A 26253-nucleotide genomic window follows, 5' to 3' on the forward strand; every position below is an offset into this window, starting at 1 on the left:
GTTATAGCCAGCACAGAGGACTCATTGAAACTGGATGCTCTGTATAATGCCAAAAAGAATGTTTACCCTTTAAAAAAAAAAAAAAAAAAAAGGCTGCCCCCCAAGCACTTCAATTTATGGCAATAAGGGACCCAAGATATAGCAAACTGCCTGTATCCAGAGCAACCAAATCACATATGAAAGATCTCTATTGTACGTAGACACAGATAGTGTCTGCTAGTGCCATTGACAACAGCAGGTAGGCTTATGGTGACAGTGAAATAGACAAAAGATAATGGAACTGGAATGCTGAATCTAAGGACCAACAAACAATCCAGAGATAATGAGTGAGGGAAGCTGAGGGTCACAGGAAATTGCCAGAGAATCTCCATGGCTATATAGTCCAGCTAATGTTGCTACTTGTATAGCACTATTGCTGCTTGACAGGCTTGCACACAGAAGATGGGGTATTGTGTTCCCAGTGACACGGATATTCCATTTACTTTCCACATGACAAAATCACCGAGGCCCAGCTTCACAGACGTCTCTCACTTCTGAGACACACATGCTAAAGATCAGATAGCAACAAATACATACCATCAGATCATGTCCTTGCTACATTCTCATATTGGTAGGTTTATGGAAACAACAAAGTTTCCAGTGGATAAGCTCTTAGTTGAGGTGCTGGTCAGTTGGGAAAGTTAAACACAGTCATCCCCACCCATGTAGTTGTATTTTTTCACACTGAAGCTATACAGATTAGCACCACAAAGAAGTAGGTTCCACGTGGTTCATTATTAGTGAAGATGCCCTTCTCTTACTTCCTTCAATCCCTCTTCAAAGCTCACCTTCTCCTTGAAGACTTTAGCACTATCCCCAAGTCCGTCTACCTTCTTGCAACTCAGCCTAAGCATGTGCACATGAAATAAATGCATATTCTCCCTCATCTTCCCTGGCTCCATTCCCTTCCCCTTCCTCTGTGGTGTCTTCTTTGGATTGTGAGTCTCTCAGGGCAGGGCCCTGTCTTTGCTTCTGTTTTAAAGTAATGTGCATATAAATGGCGCTGAATAAACAATTACAACCACCATAATATTATGGTACCGTCTGATTCTCAGGGCACCCTGGTTGGCTTTCCAGTAATTCATCCCATCAGACCTATGGCATAATGTGAAGGAGATGCTGCCCCAATTGCATCATGTGCAGGATTTCTGCATTTGATAAGAAAATAATCTAGAAGTGGCAAGAAACAGTGAGAGTTATCAGTGGTCCCAATTTTAAATACGTTGGTAGACTTTCTCTGGGAATACTCCTGTGGATTGACTGAATAAAGCCAACTCAGCAAAAGGAGATAGGTCATTGCTGACATCACTGATTAACAATGTAATCCTATACAGGCCTAAGAAGTAAGGGCCCAATGCAGTCCAACTTGGCCGCATCCGTGACTTCAGGAGGCAACTTGCTGAGACTGGTCCTCGTGGCTGACAGTACTGTATTAAATGGCTACAGGCTTGCAACAGGAGGAATGGGAAATAACTGTCCAAGCCCAGCCTATTCTCTTTGTGTTCTGGAAAGAGTCATAATCAACACAACATTGAATCTGGGCCTGGAGTTGGTAACCTTTTATTCAGATATGAATCATCTGTCTCCACCAGCTGCATGACATGATCAGATCCAACTGGTGAAACATCCCTCAGCATCTTATTTATCTGAACTGCATCCTCCCACATCATCTGAACATGCTGACTCAGACCAAAGACCAGCATCCTGTTTCCAACTGTGCGCAGCTAAATGTTTCCAAGAATTCTCTAAGCGGCAAGGGTGCCCTTGAGGGAGAGCTGAAGGGTGATGGGCATCAGCAGGAGCACTCCAAGGCTGCCTTTGACACTTTATTCAAATGACCTTACCTGAAAAGAAGCATCACGCTCAGTAGGAGGCAAACTGCAACATTTGCCAGAGAATAGAAGTGAGTTAAAAAATCAACAGTCAAATTGAAATGGTAGAATCCGTGAATGCCCAGCAAAAACATTATCTCTTTAGCCCCTTGCAAGGATGTGCTGTGATAAAGAAACTTGCAGCAGCAGATGGTTTTGATGTTATCTGCTAATTTTCCAGTGACTATAAATGACATGTAGATGAAGTCCAGATGCTAACATGCAGTTACTTGCATTCCATGCCTACTCAGCTCCAGTTTGCACTATTTATGGTTGTAATGAATGGTGAAATTCAAGCTTGCTAGCTTGCAGAAGAAAGCAACTGCATTAGTCATACAACCCAGGATTGGCACAACAATTACGTAAAATCGCACAGCATATGAACTGATCTGAGTGACTTCTTGAACACTTTACCACTTCCTTGAAATCAATCCCTTTCTAATCAGAACAGACCTTGGTTCAGAATCAAGAAAAGCTGAAGCAAAGGCCATGGGGGCAGTTTCAGAGAAGCGATCAAATGCTGGAGCGGCTTCCACATGAAGCGCAAAAGTAAAAAGAAACCTACAGATCAACCCATGATTTTCTCATCCCAAAGAAATCTCCCTCTCTCATTAGCCTCCACATAGGTTCAGATGTTATATATTGTGGTAATTATTTCCAAATCACAAGTGCAAACACTCACCCTGATTGGAAAATTAGCAGATTTCAAACTCAGCTAATTTGTTCTTAATGAGGAACTTGTTGAACTGAATTTAACAATTAGCTCACTCCCTTTGCTGGCTGAGTATGGCAGGGTTATGTGGAAGAGATCAAACACTCATCTGAGTATTTTCAGTCAAAAGGAAAATAAATGAAGGCGACTCTTTTTATGCACACGTACATGAGTGTAAGTCCCATTGAGTTTCCCACAAGCTGGGCTCCCCCACAAGTTCCAGAGCAACAATGCCTCAGGTGCTGTTCTGGAGCAGCCACGTTTGACGCTGTGGTTTATGAAATCTGGATGCAGTGGATCATTTTGTAGAGACCGTCAAGTATTATGCCAGAGTGTGGCATTCTAAAATGCCAGAGTGTGGCATCTCTACAGCACCTTCCTTCTTCATTTTGTTTTTCTTTCTTTAGCTTTGCCCACTTGGCATTCTTAAGCAGTTCAAGAAATGGAAGATTTATTCGAGGGGCTTTCCTGGATGGGCGGAGGGCCCCTCTCCTGTTCCTCCTCACAGCATAGATGATGTCAAAGAAAGGGATGTCACCTTACTGCCACTTCTTTTTTTGCCTGCCCATCACTTCCATATTGTAGTTCAGTTTCTGCCTACTAGTCATGTGCCACTTTGTGCCACTACTGTAATGTATATTTATAGGACCAGGATGACAGTAACCTTCGATCACAGTTCCTGGAATAATCTGAATCATTAATTTTATCCTGTGTAAAAGGCAACATAAGATACATTTTTTTGTTTTGTTTTTTGCTGATTGAAGCTTTGAATGAGGCTCATAAAAAGCATGATTTTATGGCAGCTTTGTAAAAGTTAACCCATTAAGTTGGAAGATCCCTTACTTTCTGGTCTAGTCTTTGTTTCCTTTTCGACATGAGTCAGTTTGCTTTCACAATCATGAGCCTGTCCAAACATGAGCCTGAAGAGTTCTCTACCAGGTATCGCACACCACCAGTCATACAGCCCAATCCTAGCTGGGCTTTATGACCACAGAACAGCTCCACTATTGTAAGTGGCCATATGGTGACACATGCAGCGCATCGCCAGCAGCCATTCTGGAACCACAGCCACAAATGGTGGTAGCACCAGAGGCCTACTGCTGCAGTACAGGGTGGGAAGGGGAAGAACAGAGGAGTGCTTTGGCAGGGAGGCAGTGGGTGGGAGGCAGAAAGGAGATGTAGGAGTGGATGCCGGCACCACTGGTTTGCACCAGGATCCTATCCTCGTTCCTCTCACCATCTCTTACTGTCCTCAGTACTGCACCAGCAAAATGGCTGGCTGCATCAGCAGGGTTTTTTACTTAGGATTTTGACATTTTGGGTGCAATCCTAACCAACTTTTCAGCACTGACATAAGGGCAATGCAGTTCTGAGGTAAGGGAACAAACATTCCCTTACCTTGACGAAGCCTCCGTGACTGCCCTCCAACAGCAGGATGCAGCACATGCTCCATTGGCACAACTATGTCAGTGCGGGAAAATTGGTTAGGATTTGTATGTCACAATCACCCTTCAACAAAATGCCTAAGGGCTCAATCCAGAAAAGTACCTGGGCAGGCACAAGTCCTTGCACTGGCCCAGGAGGGTCACAAATGTGCCGTAAGGCATGTTTGCACCTACTCGTGAGTCAGCAAGGCTGGCATGCAGAGATGCATCGGCCTGCGGAGGCTGCCACAAACCTCCGTGCCAATGGAGGCTCCGAGTCTTACGTCGGCTGAGCTCAACTGACACAAGACTCTGGGGTCAAGGTGGGGAGGAGGCAGGAGGGAGGCGTTCCAGGGCAGGGGCAGGTGGCCCCAGGGGCGGGTAGGTGGGGAGCGAGAGGTGGGGCTGGAACCAGCAGTTATGTTGGGTCCCAACCCTTGTTCCCAGGTTGTTTGGAGTGGCTTCACTCCGCTCTCCTTGGACTTGCGCCACCACAGGAGGTGGCACAAGTCTGAGAAGACCCATAAAGGCCAGGGTGCCTTACCCAGAGTTTCCCCTTACCTCTAAATGAGCCATTTTGGGCCCCTATCCTTTGCTGGATACAGCACAAGCCTCTTGGTTTGCCTGTTCCAGCTCAGGATAGGATTGCGCCTTAAAGATCTAAATTGTTTTTCATTTTAATCATATTAATAAGTCATCTACATGGGGTCACTCAAATGATTAGTACATCTTTGCTCTCCTTGTTGACGATATTCCTTGTTATACATTCACATCACTACTTGAGGTGGAAATACAAAGTTACAGGAAGTGTGAGGCACTTCTACTTCCTGTTCTCTCAACACCAATGTTTCGGTATATCTGAAGCCTCTGAGATGCCAGTTAATGAATGGTTATCACAAGGACTCCAATATTTGTATTTTTACAGTTCTCTTGGTTTACAATATTTACAGTGTGGCTTGCATTTTTCTTCTGTAATAACAAAACGAAAACAGAAAAACTCAACAGTTAAACATAATGCATTTATTGGCTGGGAATCGGAGCAGAATAAGAAATAGTGCTTTAGAAGATCAAATGAGCAAAACTAAAAAAAGATAAATAAATCAAAACTAGAAAGGATGGAGGGGTTCTGATAATGAAATTATAAAATGCCAAGCTGTATTTTAGGTAGCATGTTCAACGCTTTTGAATAGAAAAACTCGGAGATCATAAGTCACGCATCTGACACCATATTGTTTTCCCAGGTCCAAAAGCACCTTTTCGTAGAATGATTTATGTCTTTGCTCACTTCTTTATATCAAGACAATGCCAATGTGATAGTGTAACATACCTTTGGGAGGGCCTTCTTCCATACACAGTATACCTCTCTGACAGTGGTTGTTAAGATGTGCTGCAGAGACCATGCTCTGCATTTCATCATTTATTGTAGTTATGGAAGTGTAGAACATTATCTGCTGTGGCACCCACAATGTGGAACTAACTCCTTCTCCAGGAGACCAGCCCCATTACTATGTTGCTTCCACTAGGAAGTTAAAATGTTTTTGTTTGGAAAAGGTATACAGGCATCCCCCGCTCTTTTGACAGGTTAGGGACTGGAGCAATGGTGAAAAGCGGAAACGGTTGAAAAGTAGAACCCAGTCTTTTTTTAATTTTTTATATATTGCTTCCAATGCTTTTTTAGCTAGCAAATTGCAAACGCATTTTTTATCTTGCAAATTTCTGCTGTCACACAAAGATTTCTGCAAATGGACTTTCATCAATGCATTCGGAAATGGGAATTGACCCGGAATTAAGTTGGTACACACACATTCTCCCTCTCTCTCACGCATGAACACACACTCCAAAATAGGTTGAATCACCATGTCATATGCAAATCAACAAGGGGAAGGGCAATTTTAGCCTTTAGAACAGCAGAGAGAGGTTGAAAAAGTGGAGCATGTGCTGAACGAATGACTTCTGGGTACAACTGAAATGTGTTGAAAGAGCGGATCGTTGAAAAACGAACCGTAAGAAAGCAGGGGATGCCTGTTCTTTTCTTCCTCTTTCACAACTGGAAGCAGGGCTCATATAATGAAACTGATTGGTGAGAGATTTAGGATGGACAAAAGGCTCTTTTTCACAAAGCATATGATTGGTCTGTGGCATTCATTGCTACAGGATGTTGTAATGGCCACTAGTGTGGTGACTTTAAAAGAGGATTGGACAAATTAATGGAGAATAGGTCTGTGGCTTCTGGTATGATGATTATACGCTACCTCCAGGTTCAGTAACAGTATGTCTCTGGATGCCATTTGCAGGGGAGCAATGACTGAAGAGAGCAACATGAGGAGAGGAACTTACTTCTTCTATTTATGGGCTTCCCAAAGGTAGCTGGTGAGGCACTGTGGGAAACAGGATATTGGACTAGATGGACCTTTGGCCTGATACAATAAGGACCATGTTCTTATGGCTTTTACCATTTCTTGACAGTGTGTTTCAATTTTATTGGATATATATATTTTATTTAATGTAAATAAATATATTAATAAATATATATATATTTAAGATTTTGTGATGCACACCAGTTGAAAATTGCTGGTTAGTCCCTTATACATTCACATGAACATAAGAACAGCCCCACTGGATCAGGCCATAGGCCCATCCAGTCCAGCTTCCTGTATCTCACAGTGGCCCACCAAATGCCCCAGGGAGCACACCAGATAACAAGAGACCTCATCCTGGTGCCCTCCCTTGCATCTGGCATTCTGACATAACCCATTTCTAAAATCAGGAGGTTGCGCATACACATCATGGCTTACCCCATAATGGATTTTTCCTCCAGAAACTTGTCCAATCCCCTTTTAAAGGCGTCCAGGCTAGACACCATCACCACATCCTGTGGCAAGGAGTTCCACAGACCAACCACACGCTGAGTAAAGAAATATTTTCTTTTGTCTGTTCTAACTCTCCCAACACTCAATTTTACTGGATGTCCCCTGGTTCTAGTGTTATGTGAGTGTGTAAAGAGCATCTCCCCATCCACTCTGTCCTATTGTGCACAAGCAATTCATCCACATGAATTCTGTCCAGTTGCTGTACCAATATTCTTCTTTGCAAAGACCAGAGGGATACCTCTGCAAGTACTGCAAATACCTCAATCAGACAGATAGGCAACTGGAGATAGTGTCCTCCCAGCTGATACACGACCAACATCTAAATGCATGATGCTTCTGTTTACAAAATGCTGCCTTCCGCACTGGCTCTGCTGTTCTCTTGGTTGCCTTTTGTTTCCTGGTCTGAACCATCTGGAAGATCCAGGTCATCATATCTTTTCCTGTACACAACTCGGGAGATCAGAGTTATCAGAAACATTTCCATAATGAGCAGCTGTTGATTCATATCTGGTAATTAATAATTTAAAAAATGTGTAAGGGCAGGTAAATGACAATAAGGTGAGTTCAGATTAGCTCCTGTTAACATGTTGGCTGGCAATGTTTATGAAACTCAATTGTAAATGGATTTTTTACAGTGACCATGCAGAAATGAAGTGCATTCTTTACCTTTTCCTGTATTCCCAGTTTCTAGGCAAGTGCCATAACTCTAGCACTGAGACTGCGCACTAGCTGGGGATACTAAATTCAGGTTGGTTTGCGTTTGGACAGAGGACCCCTAAGAAGCTGCCTGGAGCCTCCTTAGTATCTTAACTTTATGGTTCTGGGGGAAGAAATAATTCATTCAGATGTGGCAGCAGAAAACATAATTGCAGATAGAAGGATGATACTCTGTGAGAGGGGAAGAGGACTTGTATATTCATATCACCATGCAGCGGGCAGGTCCGTTTGGACATATTGCCTGAACTGGCTCGTGTATGTTTATGTGGAAAATAAATTACACTGAGTTTAATGAGGCTTACTCTGTAGTATAGGTGCAACTAGATAAAATGGTGGGAGATTTGTGATTTGGATCTCCTGCAGGTTTTTCTTAAAAAGAGCAAAGGACCAAATTCAGATGGGGAGAATTTAGCTCTTTCTCCAGATGCCATTTTTCTGATCAAAATGCCTTCTTCCCCAGAGCTGTAGCTGTGATTCTGCTTGGGGGGAAAAAAGAGATAGAAAGAAAGGATTCTCCTTCCCTCAGTGCCATGGCCCTGATCCAAATAGGGGCCCATTGGCTGCACTGGAACAATTAAGAAAAGGAGGGAGATCTAATCACAGAGCTCCCAGTGTCCCATCTACTTTAGCCCTGAGTGTGCTTCAGATTGCAGTCAGGCAGATTCAGCATTATGGGAAGCAATTAAATCCCTTTTTTTCAGTTGGCGTGGGGAAAAAGCACGGAAAACTCTGACCATTATAATTGAGGCATCCACTTCATGCTGTCAAAGCAACTTACATGCTCCTCTAGCTGATGATGAAAGTGGGGGTGCACAAGCAATTACTCCTTCCATAGCCAGGATGTTAATGATGGTTGCCTGCAGCTGGCTCAGGATCAAGATGAACTGCATAAAGACACAGGGAACACAAGAAAAATCACACCTCCTACAGGTACCATAGACTCCAGGCAAGGGTCTCAGGCAACTGACAACACACTGTTTATGCCAATAAAGGTCCAACTAAACTGAACTGAACTGATAACACACTGCCCTCCAGAGTCTTCTGGTGGCATTGCACCCACATTCCAACAAGTGTAACATGTAGTTTGGCCCTAAGAACATAAGAACAGCCCCACTGGATCAGGCCATAGGACCATCTAGTCCAGCTTCCTGTATCTCACAGCAGCCCACCAAATGCCCCAGGGAGCACACCAGATAACAAGAGACCTGCATCCTGGTGCCCTCCCTTGCTTCTGACATAGCCCATTTCTAAAATCAAGAGGTTGCACATACACATCTTGGTCCTGACATGATGGATTAGTGCAGAGGTGTCAAACATAAGTCCTGGGAGCCAGGTGCGGCCCGAAGAAGCTTTTTATCTGACCCTCAGGCTCTCAGCTGTGGAGCAGTGCTGAGGTGTTACTGCTGAAAAGGTGCCTCGCATGATAATTGGACTCTGCTATATCTTGAAATATGATCAAGATTTGTATATCTTCCCTTCTGTCATTTACAGCTAATGTGTTCCTAAATAAAGTGTTTGTTTCTGGTTTTGACCTATTTAATGACATCACTTGCCTAATGACATCACTTCCGGCCCCCATCAGGCATCATAAATGCTGTTTGGCCCACTATATGACATGAGTGACACCCCTCAACTAGTGCTGTAATCACTTGCAATTTTTAACTGTTTTATGTGATCCATTGGGGTATGTCTTGATTTTATCATTTTAATTGTTTATAATTTTTTATTGTTATGTTTTAAAATCTGTAAACCATCTTACACTGGGTGAAAGGAGGGGTATAAATTCTTTACATCAATAAATAAATAAGAACATAAAATTAGTCACAACCAACTTTTTCTGCTAATTTCAGTGGAGCTATGCATTTGTGATTATACCTTTTCCTGAAGAAAAACAAAGAAAACAGCAAAGAGTCTTGCCGCACCTTAAAGACTGTTAAGCTTTTGTGGATGGCAGTCCATTTCATCAGTTGCAACATCATCGGGAAACTAATGAAGCGGACTATAAATCATGAACACTGATGTTGAAATAAATTGGTTTGTCTTTAAGTTGCTTCAAGGCTCTTAGTTGTTTTTGCTACAATGGACTAGCATGTCTACCGTTCTGGAAGTTTGTATCCTTCCCTTCCTCCAAGATGTTCAAAATGGTACATGTGTTTTCTTAATTGCACATTTAATGGTTTGAATGGCTTCCTGAATTGAGTGGGAGACTTGAGTTCAGACCTGCATGGTCCTAGTCCAACAATCTAACTACATCATATTCATACTTTCATTTCTGGAACAGAGCCATTAAAAAAAATCATACTTTGATGTGCAGAATGGCACAGAAAAATAGCAAGCATTAAAAAAATTACAATGCACCAAGGAAAGGGTTTGATTTTTTAAAAAGTCAAAGCAGAAATATTACCTTTGTCAGTATTAACTGACAAAATATTGAATTTTGCTACAATAATTCATTGGTATGGGTAAGGTAGTATTTGATGGAATGTGACATTGTAACAAAGCAAATCTCATGGATGTTAATTGCGATCAGGGCCAGCCCAAAATGTCCAGACTTCTGAGACAGCACGCCAAATGCTGCCCCCCTTTACCCTATGAGGTCTCTGGTCCTCCAGTGTTCCAGCTCAGCACTCTCCTCCCCTCCACTTTTTCATGTCCTCTCTGTCCCCTTCTTCCTTTTCCAATTAGGGAGTGGAAAGAGAAAGAAGAGCAGTGAAAACAAGTAGGTGAAGAGAGATGGGTGCACCTCACCAATCTGCTCCCTGAGGCAACTGCTTCAGTTGGCCTAATGGATGAGCTGGCCGGAGGGCCTTAAAACGCCACTTTCAGTTTCTCAGGGAAACTAGAAGTGATGTTTTCAGGTCCTTATAACACTTTCTAAGGCCTCCGAACAGCCTTAAATTGTCACTTTTATTTTTTTCCAGAAAACAGAAAGTGATGTTTTAAGGCAGGGGTGTCAAACATAAGGCCTGGGGGCCGGATGTGGCCCCCGGAAGCTTTTTATTTGGCCCTCAGGCTCTCAGCTGCTGGGCAGTGCTGAGGTGTTACTACTGAAACAGCAGCCCACATGAAATTGGGCTCTCCAATACCTTGAAATATGATCAAGATTTGCATATTTTCTCTTCTGTCATTTGCCATTAATGCAGTTAATGAGAACAAAGTGCTGATTTCTGGCCATCAGCTGCTTAATGATGTCACTTTCTGGTTAATGATGTCACTTCTGGCCCTCAGCAGGCACCCTGAATGCTAGCTTTGGCCCTCTGTAAGAAACAAGTTTGACTCTCCTGTTTAAGGCTTTCCTGAGACCTTAGAAGGCCTTCTGAGGGCTAAACAGGCAATGTGCGACCTCTCCAGCCCTCAGAAGGTCTCTGGATGCAACCGGTGGGAGGTGTCATTTTCCTTGGTGGGGGGTCCTGGCCCTGGGCAGCACAGGAGCCAGGATTGCCAGTGGGACTCACACACCCCTTTGGATAGCATGAATTTATGTGCGCTTTTGATATGTTTCTAAGTAAATAAATTGTGGCAGGGCAGGTGCTGAAACAATTTCAGCAACTCTATCTTAACCATTACTTTCCTTAACCATTAGAAGTGTACTCTGGAGCTTTAGCATTATACTGCAGGATTTTTGCTTATCAACAATGCTTCCTCCACACCAAGGAAAAGGAACTCAGTGTGTGTTGTATCCTTCATGAACTGTAAATATTTCTCACTTTTCTATTGTTACCCCTGAAACTTAGAAGCTAGTACAAGTTGAGAACAAACTACAAAGGTAACATATCAGACTTTAAAAATACAGCTTTAAGCACCCACACTTTTTAATAAACTTAACTGATCTGATTCCTTTATTCATTTTGTCACACTTGACCTGCATTACTTCTAGGAGAAACATCTCAAGGTAAGGCCTGCCATGAAATCTTCACTTCCTCACCTGATAAAGTACAAATTTAGGAATAATCTTCTTGCAATTAAGGAGAACTCTAACGTGTTGAAACATAATTCCAATTGGCCACAGGGCGATGATGGTCAGGACGCCTACAAAGCAGTTAATCCATATGGCAGCCCCACTCGGAGATAACTGAAAGGTGAATTAAACAGATAAACAAGTTATATTGCATGGCACAGCATTTTCTGCTTTGATGTACAGATTACTCATACAAGAATTAAAACATTTCTTCTCTTTTAAACCAAAGAAACTCTCAGCAGCGCCAGAGAATCCTAAGGGAGCTTCTATATGACAACATTTATCAAAACCTCAAAGACAAGTATCTCAGTGCCCATGGGCAGCATGATCCGGAATGCCACCTGATGCCATCTTGGGTTTGCTGCCTCTGCACTACAAAACAAACCCTTTATCATGCTCCTTGTGCGCTGCCATCAAATCTGGAAGTCCTGCACTTCCAGGTTTGGCAGCAGTGCAAGAGGAGCACGAAAGGAGGGGAAAGATCTGCTCCTTGCTTGAGTGAGTGGGAAGCAGATCATTGTAGCTTATATTGACAGAAGGTTGGAGCAAAAAAAGAGAGCACCTCTGAGTCTCTATATACTTTCACAATTGATTTACATGTCAATCTCTTACACTTATATTAGTGGAAATAAATAATTTCACTGAAGCTGAAAATCCAGAACATAATGGAGGGCTGAAAAACAGTCAACTACATAGTCACACAATATCCAATAAGGCAGTGTTTCTCAAACTGTGGGTCAGGACCCACTAGGTGGGTTGCGAGCCAATTTCAGTATTTTATTTTTAATTAGACTTGATGGTATGTGACATGTGACATGGTATGTGACAGCATTTGGGGAAATGTTACAGATCTGTACTTTTAACAGATTATTACATATATGTTTTTAACAATGATAGTCAATGTGGCTTACTCCTGGGTAAGTGTGGATAGGCTTGTAGTCTAGGATTGCTAAAAATTTTCTAGCTTGATGATGTCACTTTCGGAAATGACATCACTTCTTGGTTAATGACATAACTGCCTGTGGGTCCCAACAGATTGTCATCATAATAAGTGGGTCCCTGTAGTATGAAGTTTGAGAACCACTGGTCTACACAACTGGCAGAGGCTCTCCAGAGTTTCTGGAACTCAAAATGTTTGTTTTCAGCTCTAACCAGTTTCTTTTTCTCAGGTGACTGACAACACAGATCAACCCTCTCAGTTTAAATACAACAGGGCTATTTTTTTTTCCTTCTTGTGCCTGCACCGTGCTTGCTGTAGTAACTACTGAACACACCAACTACAGTACATGTTCATCATACCCAGTCTTCAATCTGACTTGGCAGTGATTTCATTCTCAACATTCTCACAAGCATAATTTGGTCATGGTTTTGATCAGGTCACATATTTGCTTACATCAGAAAGGCTGTAGTTTCCATTGGTCCAAAGTACAATGGACAGAAACATCAGCACAGGGCGGAGGAAAGCAAACTGGAAAGTCCCCAGTTTCAGTAAAAATAGTGTTTTCCTGCCAAATTAAAAGAAAAAGAAGGTCAATGCTAGTTTTTATAATCTCAGTGAAGACTGAAGAGGCTATCTTGACTCACTGACATTGATTGGGCTGTTGCCACAGAAGTAGGAATGACCTTCAGTCTGATTAACTGCACCCAGATCTTGCACGTCTAGAGCCAGACATGACTTCCAATCAGTCTTAAGCCTTTTAATTTAGAAAACACTACTCTGTGCCCATGTGTCATGACTCCAACATATCTCTGGCATTGTGGAATAGCACTGCTTTAGTGTCTCAGAGCCAGTAGAATGAAGCAGCTAAGAGTATGAGCTGAGACTCAGGATGTCCTTGGTTTGAATCTTGCCTCTGCCCTGACCTCAGTGGATGGCATTACTCTGCCAAGTCACTCTTTCTCAGCCTCACCTGCAGAATGGAGAGAGTAATAATTAAGCAGATCAGGATACTTTATGTGAAGTACACTGCACACTCAAAAAGTGCTATACAAATGTAAGACATTACAGGCATCTCCCATATCTCTGGGGGTTCTGTTCTGTCACGGATATGGAAATCACAGATGTGGAGGAATGCTATAGAAATAGCAGCCCCGCCCCACCCCCATACCTAGTACCTTCGTTTTCCATGAGAAGCGCTGGAAGCATAGGTGTATCTTGCTTAAGCAAGGAAAATTTTTGCTTCACTGAAGAACATGATGTGAAGGCAACCAACCTGCACGCTAAGGGAGTAGACTGACAGAATATTAACAGAAGCAGGACATGTGCTGTGATGCCATCAGCTAGCCTCACCTTTCTGCTACAAGGCCAGAAGGGTTCATGTAGGCTGGAGCAGCACTGTGTGAGGGGAGGTGTATCCTTATTCTTCAATGTAGGAGAATTACTGCCCCATTACTAGTGTCCATGCCCCACGCCCTACTCAATATCCATCAACAATTACATCTTTCCTTCCTCTCTTTATTTAGAGTTCCAACCTTATTTACTTTGCACCTCAGACACTCTCATTAATGAAGGCAAGCTGCTATTTAATGTACTCTGTGCTATATTAATGAACTTTGGCTTAATATAATTGCTCAATTAATACAGCCATAATTGCATAATAATGATATAATCATAGTGGCAATTTTACTCCTGCAAATAATTACAGAATATAAACAGTACAAACAAGTGTACAAATGAGCTGGCAGATCACCACTCCTTCTTTTCTCAGGGAAGTAAAGGGGCTGTTGAAGAACGTATGAGTTGCTGACAGAAATATGTGTCAGTGATAACTCTTTCCTCTGTCAACCTGAAGGCCAAACTAGAGCTGTTGGGAGATCTGTGATGGGATCTCCCGTGGGTTTGGAGTGTGTGCATCTGCAACTAGAGCAACATCCTGAGAACATGACTAGGAAGCAAGTCCATCCAGCAGTTTCAGTCACATTCTCTTCCAGGACAAATGTCTCAGGGCCCAATCCTATCCAACTTTCCAGTACCCAAGATATGGGGTGCAGCCCCGAGATAATGGAACAAACATTCCCTTACTTTGAGGAGGCCTCCATGACAGTCTCCCTACCATAGGAAGCAGTGCATGCCCCATTGGCACTGCTACACCAGCACTGGAAAATTTGAAAGGATTGGGCCCCCAGTTTGCCATCAAAAGATGCTCAGTCTTAGGACCTGTAGGAGGTCTAGGGCTGGAAATCAGCCACACCAAGCTCTTCTCTTTACATGCTTCCCCTGTTTATGCTCAATATACGGAAAGCATCTCAAATTACACACACACCCTGGAAAATGGCTGAACGTGCAATGGGCGTTAGAAAAGAGACGCCTGAGGGGGAACATAATTGAGACATACAAAATTATGCAGGGGATGGACAGAGTGGATAGGGAGATGCTCTTTACCCTCTCACATAACACCAGAACCAGGGGACATCCACTAAAATTGAGTGTTGGGAGAGTTAGAATAGACAAAAGAAAATATTTCTTTACTCAGCATGTGGTCGGTCTGTGGAACTCCTTGCCACAGGATGTGGTGATGCTGTCTAGCCTGGACGCCTTTAAAAGGGGATTGGACAAGTTCCTGGAGGAAAAATCCATTACAGGGTACAAGCCATGATGTGTATGCGCAACCTCCTGATTTTAGAAATGGGTTATGTCAGAATGCCAGATGCAAGGGAGGGCACCAGGATAAGGTCTCTTGTTATCTGGTGTGCTCCCTGGGGCATTTGGTGGGCCGCTGTGAGATACAGGAAGCTGGACTAGATGGTCCTATGGGCCTATGGGCCTATCCAGTGGGGCTGTTCTTATGTTCTTATGTAATGCAGCTGTTCCACCAAGTGCAGGGCTTCTTAGATCAGAACCAAGATTCCAAAAGGGGCCTTGAAAGCTTAAGGAAACTAGTGCAGATACTACAGTGTGATGTTTGTACTCAACACTGTCACACAAACATGCACATCAAATGCGCACTCATCTCTAGCACAAATGAAGAACAAATAACGTGGCTAGGCAAGTAGCAGATTTCTCTTCCCTATCATTCCATACAGGTAGGTTTCATAGGAAGACTCACCTATTGATGCTGATACGAGGGAGACAAAGGCAATAGCAGCAGCAAGGCCCTGTGCTGATCTTGAAGTGATCATTTTCAAAACGCCTGAGGAACAGTTTTTGACCTCCACACTCTTTAATCATCATGAGCAGGAATTTGTGAATAACAATGGCGAAAAAACTAGGGGAAGCAAAATGCACCCATGTGTTAATATGATGCGGTAGTCATCCAGTATGCGTTTTTGTGCCACACTTCATAAGGATAAGGATGCACACACTTTTTACTACTGGCGCAAAGGCCCAGCACCTGTCACCTTGGTCTGCCCGCCAGTGTCTTAATATGATTTGCCTTACAGCAATTTTTTGATGCCCATCTGCCAGGCAATGTGCGGGAGACTGGCACTGACCCATGATTGGATCAGGCTCTAAGAAAATTGAAAATATAGAATTGCTGTGGTAAGTGGTAACTTGACAATTGTATTCATTCATATACAAAATAACAGGTTCAGTGGTTGATAAAACAGAACATTGGAAGCTATACAGAGTCTGATCCTTGGTCCCTCTAGTCCGGTATGGTCAGCAGAGAATCACAGCAGCTCTGCAGCGTTTTGGACAAGAGTCTTTCCCAACCCTACTTTGAAATGCTAGAAATCAAACCTGAGATATTCAATATGCAAACCATAAGCTCTACCACTAAGCTATGATGTCCCCCCAGAACCTGTGGCTTGCACACAGGCATTGTTCCCGCAGGACTGAAACAGGTAGGAGTTCAGAAACAGATCTATGAGCAGAAGGAAAGGAACACCTACACTGCTGCAGTGAAATCTGTGAACATTGTTGAACGTGGAATCCACATACCAATGCATGATGTAGTTGCTATCACCTAGGGAGAGATAGACAGCAAGATTTATACAGGGCTAGCATATCTGTGAAATAAAAACAGTGAAATCCTTTTTCTACTGAATGAAGCAACATATCCTTGGTTTCTGAATTTTGACCAGATGTGGCCTTAATCAGAATTGTAAAAAATGCCTAAGGTGGCAATCCTGTCCTAACTTGCCTGGGAGTAAGCCCCTTTGACTATACTTCTAAGTAGACGTGTCTAAAATTTGAATCTAAGACAAAGTGAGATGTACCCATCCTGTGCTGAGATGAGGGAATGTCTCCTGTACAGTCTGCCCCTGCCTGTCATCCCAGAGCCATGCCTCCATTAAATATAGGGAGCAGTCCAGAGGCGCCCTTGGATCGACGAAAGTCCTTTGTGCCGGCCCAGGAGGGTCGCAAATGTGCCGTAAGGCACATTTGCACCTCCTTGAGAGGAAGCCAGGCTGGTGCTCCGAGAAGCACCGGCCTGGGGAGGCTGAAACAAGCCTCCACACTGGCTTCCTCTTTGACTCCTACATCGGCCCAGTTATGCCGGATCCCAACCACTGTCCCGGGGAGAACGGAGCGGCTCCAAGTCACTCCATTCTCCTCGAATTTGCACCATCTCAGGAGGCCCATAGGGGCCAGCAGCTCTTACCTGGGGTAAGGAAAAAAGTTTCCCCTTGCCTCTAGCTGAGCCGCTTATGGCCACAATCATGCCCATAGTTTTGCAATCTAAACAAGGTGTATGATGTTATTCGTTGTTAAATGCTTTCGAAAGGCCTTTTGCGTGGGCTCAGTGTTGATTAGCTTTATATTGCACAGGTGTGATGAGAGAATGGCCAGGTGAATGAAGGCAATTACATAGTTTTGGTGCCGTTTTTTAATACAGATTTTTGTGCTCACGATATCGATCCTTATGCCTGGTAGCAAGTTAATCTGAGACGTTAATCTCCAAGTAGAGGTATCCAAACAGATTCTAGAAAAGTGGCCAATGACATTCAACCCCAGAGTGGGCACTGAATTTGCCTTGCGGTTTCTGGGGAGCCCTCCCTCCTCCACAGTCAGAACTGTGTAAATCCGGCTTCTGCTGCAAACCAAAAGAACAATTTACCCCTGAGCTCAGTTGGGGGGGGGGGGAGATCAAACATGTGACCAGAATTCCATGAGTAAGCCTCTACAGCAGCCTCACTGCTAAAGTTATGTGCGCCTTTGGGGAAAGCAACCAACAGGACACCCACAACAGAGATAATCCAATTGTAGGATGCAATGAACTGTAATGAAACACACTTTTCCCCAGTTATGAAAAATTTGACGCATTTATGAATTTATTTATTTTTCTTTATTTCTCTAACTTACCGGAGCAGCTGCATTTACCCAAATGAAAATCGACCTTTTGGAGGGAATTTTCCGGTAGATGTAGATCACTTCCTCTACAAACACCAGGCTGGCAGTCACTGCCATTAAAGTCAGAATGCCAAAGAGGAACATTCCTGTTAAATCAAGGCCTAAAAGGACAAAAAGGAGTGAATTTAAGCAATGACTGCATCTCACAAAGAACAAGAGGCAGTTCAGCAAGAACAAATAGATCCTTAACTGGCTGGCTGTGCTGACCACTCTTTTGTAAGGCAGATTAATAGTTCAGAGTGGTGGCTGACATTTAAGCAGTAGGAGCTAATGGTACATTACCTACTCTTCATAAAATGAATAAAGTTTAAGCATATCATTATCTTATAATTCCAGGCCTTAGATTTCTGTTCACCATTTTGTAACAGCTGCTCACCCTGCTCAACCATTTCTTTCTTAGGTGGATAGGGATTACTGGTTAATAATCTGGTTAACATGTCATCAGTGGGATCTTATGATGAGAAGATGGTCTCCTAATAAATGATGTGGTGAGCAGGAAGCCTTTGCCATATGTTAAATCCATAATCTGTGTTCAAAATGTAACTGACCTGTCTTAGGCCTGCCTGGTTCAATTTTGCTATTCGGAACTCTTCCCTACACAGCTTCCTGTCCAGACCAAAGGGCTTGGAAACTCATTTAGATGGCCTATCCTGAAAAGATGTGAGGAAATGCCATCCTGTCTAGCACCAAGACACTTTAGAACAATAGGCAAATAATGACCCATTGATCACCACACTGGCTTCTGGTTACACCTGCCCATTGGTTGAGTCCTCCTATCTCCCTAGATTACAGGCAGTTCCAGGGTTTTCTGTTAGTTTTTCTGTTCCAGGATTAGCAAATGAAAGAGGTTGAAACACAAGCCCAGATACACTTTAAAAAGGGAAAATTGGTGTGAAGCAGGCAACTGGCCTTAGGAGCTGTGGGACCCAATTGGAGATGCGGGGCCCAACTGGAAACATTTTTGGCTGGGCCCCAGGTTCACAGCCAAGGTCTATAAAATCTTTGAGATATACTGTAAATAAAAATGTTTACATAGACATAGACTTTATATTTCTTTAATAGAACTGAAAACAATCAAAATGTGCACTTAAAAAGTGCATGTGAGTTAATGGACCAAATGGATCTAAGCATATTTTAATATAAAATTGCATAAAATTTTTCTATTTTACTAATGTGGGGGAGGACCCTTAGGTGAAGGGTCTAATTGGGAGCAATTGGTCCAACTGGCTTAAAGTCAGTCCTGGTGTGAAATAGCAGAGCCAATTACCAAGACAACCCACTCTCCATCCAGCGTACATCTTTGTTCTCATAAATGTAGGTGTCCTCTACTTTGGTTAACAGAACCCACTTTGGGATTGCCGCTATCTTGAGTACTTTGACCCTGAGTAAAATTAGCTGTATCTTCCAGGGCTGCTGTTGATGTGTGCTGCCTGTTTAACAGGCATTCCCAGAAGGTTTCAAGATTCAGTGAAGGAATGGGGGGAAGAGACATTTATTTTTTCATGAACAAGGACTAAATTCTCAGCACTTGGCCTTCGTGTCTTTCCCAAATTTGTTTTGCTTTTTCTTCTAACTTGCCACCCCCTGCCCCCAGTTTGAGCAGTTTCATCTTCTCCAAGCTCTGATGATAAGCATCTCCTTGCAAAACACAGAGGGATTCCCAACTGTGATAAGGTCACAAGCACACTATCTAGGTATCACATGTATCATTCACATTCGGGTTCCACAAGGGGAGACTGAAGCACGGCGCAACCACCTGACCTGGCTGTCATTGCTCTGCCCCAGCCTGATCCCTGACAGATCAAAACTGTGCCACCAGAAGTAGAACTTGACACTCCCACCTCAAGACTTTACTCAGCTTGAGGTTAGCTGATTAAGGGCGCAATCCTAACTGGCACTAATGCCGGCATAGGAGCCCCAGGAGGGTTGCATACGTGCCGTAAAGCACGTTTGCGCCTCCATGGGAGGTAGCTCCACGGAGGCCAGCAGAAGCCTCCACGGCTGCTTCCTCGCCATCATTTGTGCCACGCACCTGCACCGACACAAGCAGTGAAGGTAGGAGTGGGGGGGAGCAGGGAGGGAGGCGTTTCTGGGCGGGGGAGGGTGGGCAATGGGTGGCCCCGGGGGTGGGCGCACAGGGAGCCAGGGGCGGGGCTGGGACCCAGCAATTTTGCCGGATCCAAACCCCCATCCCCGGGGAGAATGGAGCAGCTTCAAGCTGCTCCACTCTCCTTGGATTTGCGCCACCTCCAGAGGCGGCGCAGGTCTGAGGAGACCCATGGGAGCAAGCAGCCCTTACCCAGGGGTAAGGGGAAGAGTTTCCTCTTGCCTCTGGCTGAGCCGCTACAGCCAATGAAACTGCGTTAGATGCAGTGCAAGCCTCCTGGCTTGCCTGCTCCAGCACAGGTTTGGATTGCACCCTAAGGGTCCAATCCTATCCAATTTTCCAGCACCGGTGTAGCTGCAATGCAGCCCTGAGGTAAGGGAACAAATATTCCCGTACCTCGAGGATGCGTCTCTGACTGCCTCCCCACCACAGGATGCAGTGCATGCCCTATTGGCACAGCACTGGAAAATTAAGAACATAAGAACAGCCCTGCTGGATCAGGCCATAGGCCCATCTAGTCCAGCTTCCTGTATCTTAAAGCAGCCCACCAAATGCCCCAGGGAGCACACCAGATAACAAGAGACCTGCATCCTGGTGCCTTCCCTTGCATCTGGCATTCTGACATAGCCCATTTTTAGAATCAGGAGGTTGCACATACACATCATGGCTTGTAACCTGTAATGGATTTTTCCTCCAGAAATCTGTCCAATCCCCTTTTAAAGGCATCCAGGCCAGATACCATCACCACATCCTGTGGCAAGGAGTTCAACAGACCAACCACACGCTGAGTAAAGAAATATTTTCTTTTGTCTGTTCTAACTCTCCCAACACTCAGCTTTAGTGGATGTCCCCTGGTTCTGGTGTTATGTGAGAGTGTTAAGAGCATCTCTCTATCCACTTTATCCTTCCCATGAATAATTTTGTATGTCTCAGTCATGTCCCCCTCAGGCACCTCTTTTCTAGCCTTTCCTCATAAGGAAGGTGCCCCAGCCCAGTAATCATCTGAGGGTGGCAATTCAAACCTGTGCTGGAGCAGGCAAGCCAGGAGGCTTGCGCTGCATCCAACACAGTTTCATTGGGTGCAGCAGCTCAGCCACGGGCAAGGTGAAGCTCTTCCCCTTACCTCTGGGTAAGGGCTGAGTGCCCCAATGGGTCTCCTCAGACCTGCGCCACCTCTGGAGGTGGAAGCCGCTCCGTTCTCTCCAGGTATGGGGGTTAGGATCTGGCATAACCGCCGGGTCCCAGCCCCCCGCATGCCTGCCCCGGGGCCACCCATTGCCCACCCACCCCTGCCCAGTAACGCCCCCTCCAGCCCCGTCTGCGCCCCCCACGCCTACCTTTGCTGCTTGTGTCGGCACAAGCGCACCGACACAAGCGGTGGTGTGGGAGCTGCTGAGGTGGCTTCTGCCTGCTTCCGCGCATCGGCGCATCTAAATGCGCCAATGCTGCTCTCACCCATGGAGGCACTAACATGCTTTAGGGCACATTTGCAACCCTCCAGGGCCTCCTATGCCGGTATAACTGCCGGTTAGGATTGCGCCCTTAGTTGCTCTCTTTTGCACCTTTTCCATCTCCACTATATCCTTTTTGAGATGTGGTGACCAGAACTAGACACAATACTCCAGGTGTGGCCTTACCATCGATTTGTACAACACCATTATAATATTAGCCGTTTTGTTCTCAATACCTTTTCTAATGATCCCAAGCATAGAACTGGCCTTCTTCACTGCCGCCGCACATTGGGTCGACACTTTCATCGACCTGTCCACCACCACCCCAAGATCTCTCTCCTGATCTGTCACAGACAGCTCAGAACCCATTAGCCTACATGTGAAGTTTTGATTTTTTGCCCCAATGTGCATGACTTTATACTTACTTACATTGAAACGCATCTGCCATTTTGCTGCCGATTCTGCCAGTTTGGAGAGATCCTTCTGGAGCTCCTCACAATCACTTCTGGTCTTCACCACTCTGTATAGTTTGGTGTCCTCTGCAAACTTAGCCACCTCACTGCTCAACCCTGTCTCCAGGTCATTTATGAAGAGGTTGAAGAGCACTGGTCCCAGGACAGATCCTTGGGGCACACTGCTTTTCACCTCTCTCCATTGTGAAAATTGCCCATTGACATCCACTCTCTGTTTCCTGGTCTTCAACCAGTTCTCAATCCATTGGATAAGATTTGGCCCTAACTTAGGCATCACGCCACAAAGTCCCAGCTGCCCTTTGCTCCTTGTCCCCAGACATATGGGCACTTGTACTGTACTGAAAGCATTGGTTTAAGCAGTCTGATGGACAGCATGCCAGCAAACTACTGTTACTCTTCTCTTCACAAGTCACAGATGGTATTCTTATAGGACAATGTTTTATTAAAAGAAAAAAATAGCAAAGTATAAAAACAGAGAAAATAATATTTGGGATAAGAGGAAAACATTCGAAAGCAATTTCTAAATACGTGTTCTTTGATGAAATCTCCACATTCCAGAGCCATCCCTGCACATGCCCTTCCATTCTATCCCATGATGGAAGATTAACACAGGCACTTTGGAGTACTGCTCAGGAATTTCCCTTACAAAAGACCAGACTGGCCAGCTGCCATAATAGTATGTTACTTGTTATCAGTGATATCATAGGCTTTTATCCAGTTGGTATCCAGACAACCATGTACACATCTATTGCCATAGTGCTAAATACACTTTTGGAAGTTACCATCACCTGTTCACAAGTTCTGCTCAAAGTATTACAAAAACCTGCCAAACCACCTTCACAGACACCATGGCAGGAGAGACAAAAAAGAAGGATGTACCAGAGGCAGTGATGGTTCTACAATGTCAAAAGAGATATGACATGGGAGGGACACCTGAGGATTGCCCCGTGGTTTAAATCAGGGGTGCTCAAACCCTGGCCCAGGGGCCACTTGTGGTCCGCGGGGACTCCTAATCTGGCCCACAGGGAGCCCCCTGTCTCCAATGAACCTCTGGCCCTTTGGAGACTTGCTGGAGCCCGCACTGGCCCAAAGCAATTACTCTCAGCCTGAGGGCAACTGCTTGACCTCTCACATTGTAGGATGAGCCTAACTGAAATTCCTAGGATTTTGTACATGATCAGAGTTATTTGAGCCTGTTCTGAGCATGTACAGAGTGCTTGGCTAAAGTAGGCCCTTGTACTTGGTTGTTTGGTTCAGCTGAATGCTTGGACATGCCCCTGTGTCTGTATTGAAGAGGAAGTGGTGTTGTAGTCACAAGCTTTGACCGCAAGAAGTTGTTTTGCAGAACTTTTTGCAGTTAAAAAACAGGAAACTGCTAGCTTAACTGCAATGGACAGGTGGTTGGAAGAGAAAAGAGACTTTTGCAAGCGTGCTATTAGCTAATACAAGGAAGGAGAGATGAAACTTTTGCACTTAGTAATTTTCCACAGCTTTCTTAAATGCCATATAAAGTAGAGCATGTTGAATAGTCGAAGATGCAGGCGGAAGCGGAGATTCACATAGTGTGCTGAAGCTGCTGAGATAGGTTGCTTGTTGTATGTCAATCAAAGTTAAATCTGATGTGTATAAAAGCTAGAAGCCCTGGGTATTTCGCTGCTCAGCCTTTGGGAGAGATCCCGCTGAGAAGCATTGCTAACAATGGAAATAAACTTGCTCCTTCTACCTCCATTGTGTCCGTTTGGTCCTTGCCTTGACCTGAAACAACATGAGCTGTGGGACGAAGGCTCCCTTCACTACTTGCTGTTTCATGTCTGTGATGCAGCAGCAGCAGTAAAGGAAAGGCTGGCCTTGTTTTGTGCAAGGCCTTTTATAGGCCTTGAGCTATTGCAATACCTTCATTAATTCATATAAGTTCCATCTCTAATATATTCATTTATGTATATTTATTCAAATTTGAAATGTACATTAATTCTTTTTTTCCAGCCCCCGACAGTGTCATAGGGATAATGTGGCCCTCCTGCCAAGAAGTTTGGACACCCCTGGTTTAAATTAACATTTTAAAAGTGTGCCCCCAAGCCAATCAGGACCACACTGCTGGCAGATGGTTTCCTTTAACTTTCCCTGTGTGCTATTTTCCAGTTTAAAATTTTCCCCAAGCTGCTATTGGCCCCACAGAAGAAAATGTGCAAGTACCCAATATAATTCCAGCTCGTGCTGTGTGCTTAACTATAATAGTAACCCTTCCACCAGCACAATAATTCCAATTAGATTTCTTCCCCCTCCTGTAGTTTTTTTTAAGTCAGAGATCCTCCTAATCATGAATCTCCCACATCATATCTAGTTGTGCCCTCATTCACTACACAACTACCAGCTCATTTCTGAGTCTATGTTCATATCACATTTCTTGCAGAAGTTACAAATTACAGTTCTCCCCACCACAGTTTTTCACAATGAAGGTAGAAGAAAGATCCCCTAGTTCACTTAGGGATGGCAGGAAGTAGCAGAAATGCTCCAGCGATGAATTTTGGTCATGGCAGGCTGGTTGGACCACTCACGCAGTGCTAGAGAGAAGCACTGTGAGGGATCCCTGTTTGGATCCATGTGCCTCAAGTTCTCCATCCTTGACTAATGGGTACCATCTGCCTGGAACAGTTCTTACACAAGCCCTGTTAAAATTAAATGGAGTACATCTCTGTCTCTCTTTCATGTAAAAGTTACAGGTGAATCACTCTACCATTCAGAGTTGTTAAGCATTCAACACTAGACTCAATTTATCTTTCAGCCCTGCTGAAGAAATATTAAGATCGTCTCCTCAGTACAAACACTGTTTAAAAAAGTAGGTCAGACCAAAACTGCAGTGAAAGGGAAAGCTTCCCTTTGAAAGAGCGAGTGCTCTTTTTGATCTGCCTGGAAAACAGCCAAACAAGGAATTTCGCCTGCAGCCTTTTGTTGTTAACCAAGGGGATAAAACTTACTTTCCAATATGGTCTGGGAGAATGGAGGTTCTTTTACAGAGCAAGCAGGATCTGATGTCCCATTTCCCACTTCTTCCATTTCTGAACTTTTCCCAAATATGTTCCTCTTCTTTGCTCTCTCACTGCTGCTGTTCAGATTCTTTTCTCCCCTGCAACATCCGTAAGGATGACCAAGAAGAGTTGGCTTCTAGTTTCTCTTTGTTCTTCGGGTTGAGCTCTGTGGGGAAACTTCTATTCCCTCCACATTTGGGAATGGTGAAGTTTTGATGGTTCTACCAATCCCCCTGCTGTTCTTCCTCTATATTTCCTCAAGATAAGAGGCAGTGAAACATTAGCCAGGTGAAACACAAAGACTGCAGGCAAAGCACTGGTGTCCAAGTAAAAAGAGTTTGCAAGAAAGAAGCAGGAGCCTGGAAAGGGTGTATAGCTAGGAAGTTAGTTGTGCCACACCTTTTCCACCAACTGTTGTCCTCAGCAGGGTGCAAAAGTGGGGGGAAAACTTCATATCCTATCATTAAACAGTTGTGTATAATGAACAGGGCTATGGGAGGAATTTAATCAAGGGGTACAATGTTTCTTTTGGGCACCTTTTGGGGGTACAAAGACTTTTGGGACCTCTTCTGGGATACAAAGTTTCTTTTGGGCCCCTTCCCAAAATCTGTAGTCTCATATGATTATTGGATCATAATTTCTACACATTACTATAGATAATACTATTTATGCTTACACAAAACGTGAATGCTGGTCTTCACACAAAATACGCAAACATTTTCTGAGTTCCCTGCCTACTCTGGCTTCTGGGCCCTTTTTTTGACCCTGGGTCCCAGGTACAATTTACCCCCTCACCCCTCTTCTTGGCCTTGATAATGGATACCATTCTCATTGTCCTGTGTTTCACTAATGGTCCCTTTTGTTTAGTCTTATTGATTGGCCAGATGGGAGACAGTAAAGGTGTTTTCACAGGAGATACTAAGGCTGTAATCTTATGTGTATCTGAGACTAAACCCCAGTGAACACGGTGAGACTTACCTCTGAGTAAAAACGTAGGATTGTGCTGTTTGAATGCTTTTCTCATATTTGCGTGTCACTGGTAGATGCTGTTGGGCAGAAAGTGGGAACTAATTCGAATGTATGTGTGAGTCAGATCTTCTACGGAGTCGAATTCTTTGTCCATCTAGCTCAGTGGTTCCCAAACTTTTTCGGGCTAACGCCCCCTTGAGGCCCAGGAAAAATTCCTAGCGTCCCCCACCTCTTTGCTTAATAGTCTACTGCAAATTCAAAACAAGTAATACAACACTATAAAAAAAGCGTATGTATTTGACAAATAAATCTAGTAAACAGTATTTAAAGTTAAATATATA

At 44.1% G+C, this 26253-nt stretch overlaps 1 protein-coding gene across 1 annotated transcript; it reads right to left on the bottom strand.

Annotated features, from left to right (window-relative positions):
- Positions 1 to 7256: 7256 nt before the first annotated feature.
- Positions 7257 to 24971, bottom strand: LOC136645060 (organic solute transporter subunit alpha-like). The gene is made up of 8 exons (XM_066621311.1): positions 24893 to 24971; positions 17839 to 17987; positions 16425 to 16498; positions 15638 to 15796; positions 12985 to 13096; positions 11559 to 11705; positions 8412 to 8517; positions 7257 to 7423 (listed from the first exon to the last, which is right to left on the bottom strand). The coding sequence occupies exons 1-8, from the start codon at positions 24969 to 24971 to the stop codon at positions 7257 to 7259; spliced, it is 993 nt and encodes a 330-aa protein (XP_066477408.1).
- Positions 24972 to 26253: the final 1282 nt, after the last annotated feature.

This window comes from Tiliqua scincoides, chromosome 3 (assembly GCF_035046505.1).
Source record: "Tiliqua scincoides isolate rTilSci1 chromosome 3, rTilSci1.hap2, whole genome shotgun sequence".
Lineage (NCBI taxonomy): Eukaryota > Metazoa > Chordata > Lepidosauria > Squamata > Scincidae > Tiliqua > Tiliqua scincoides.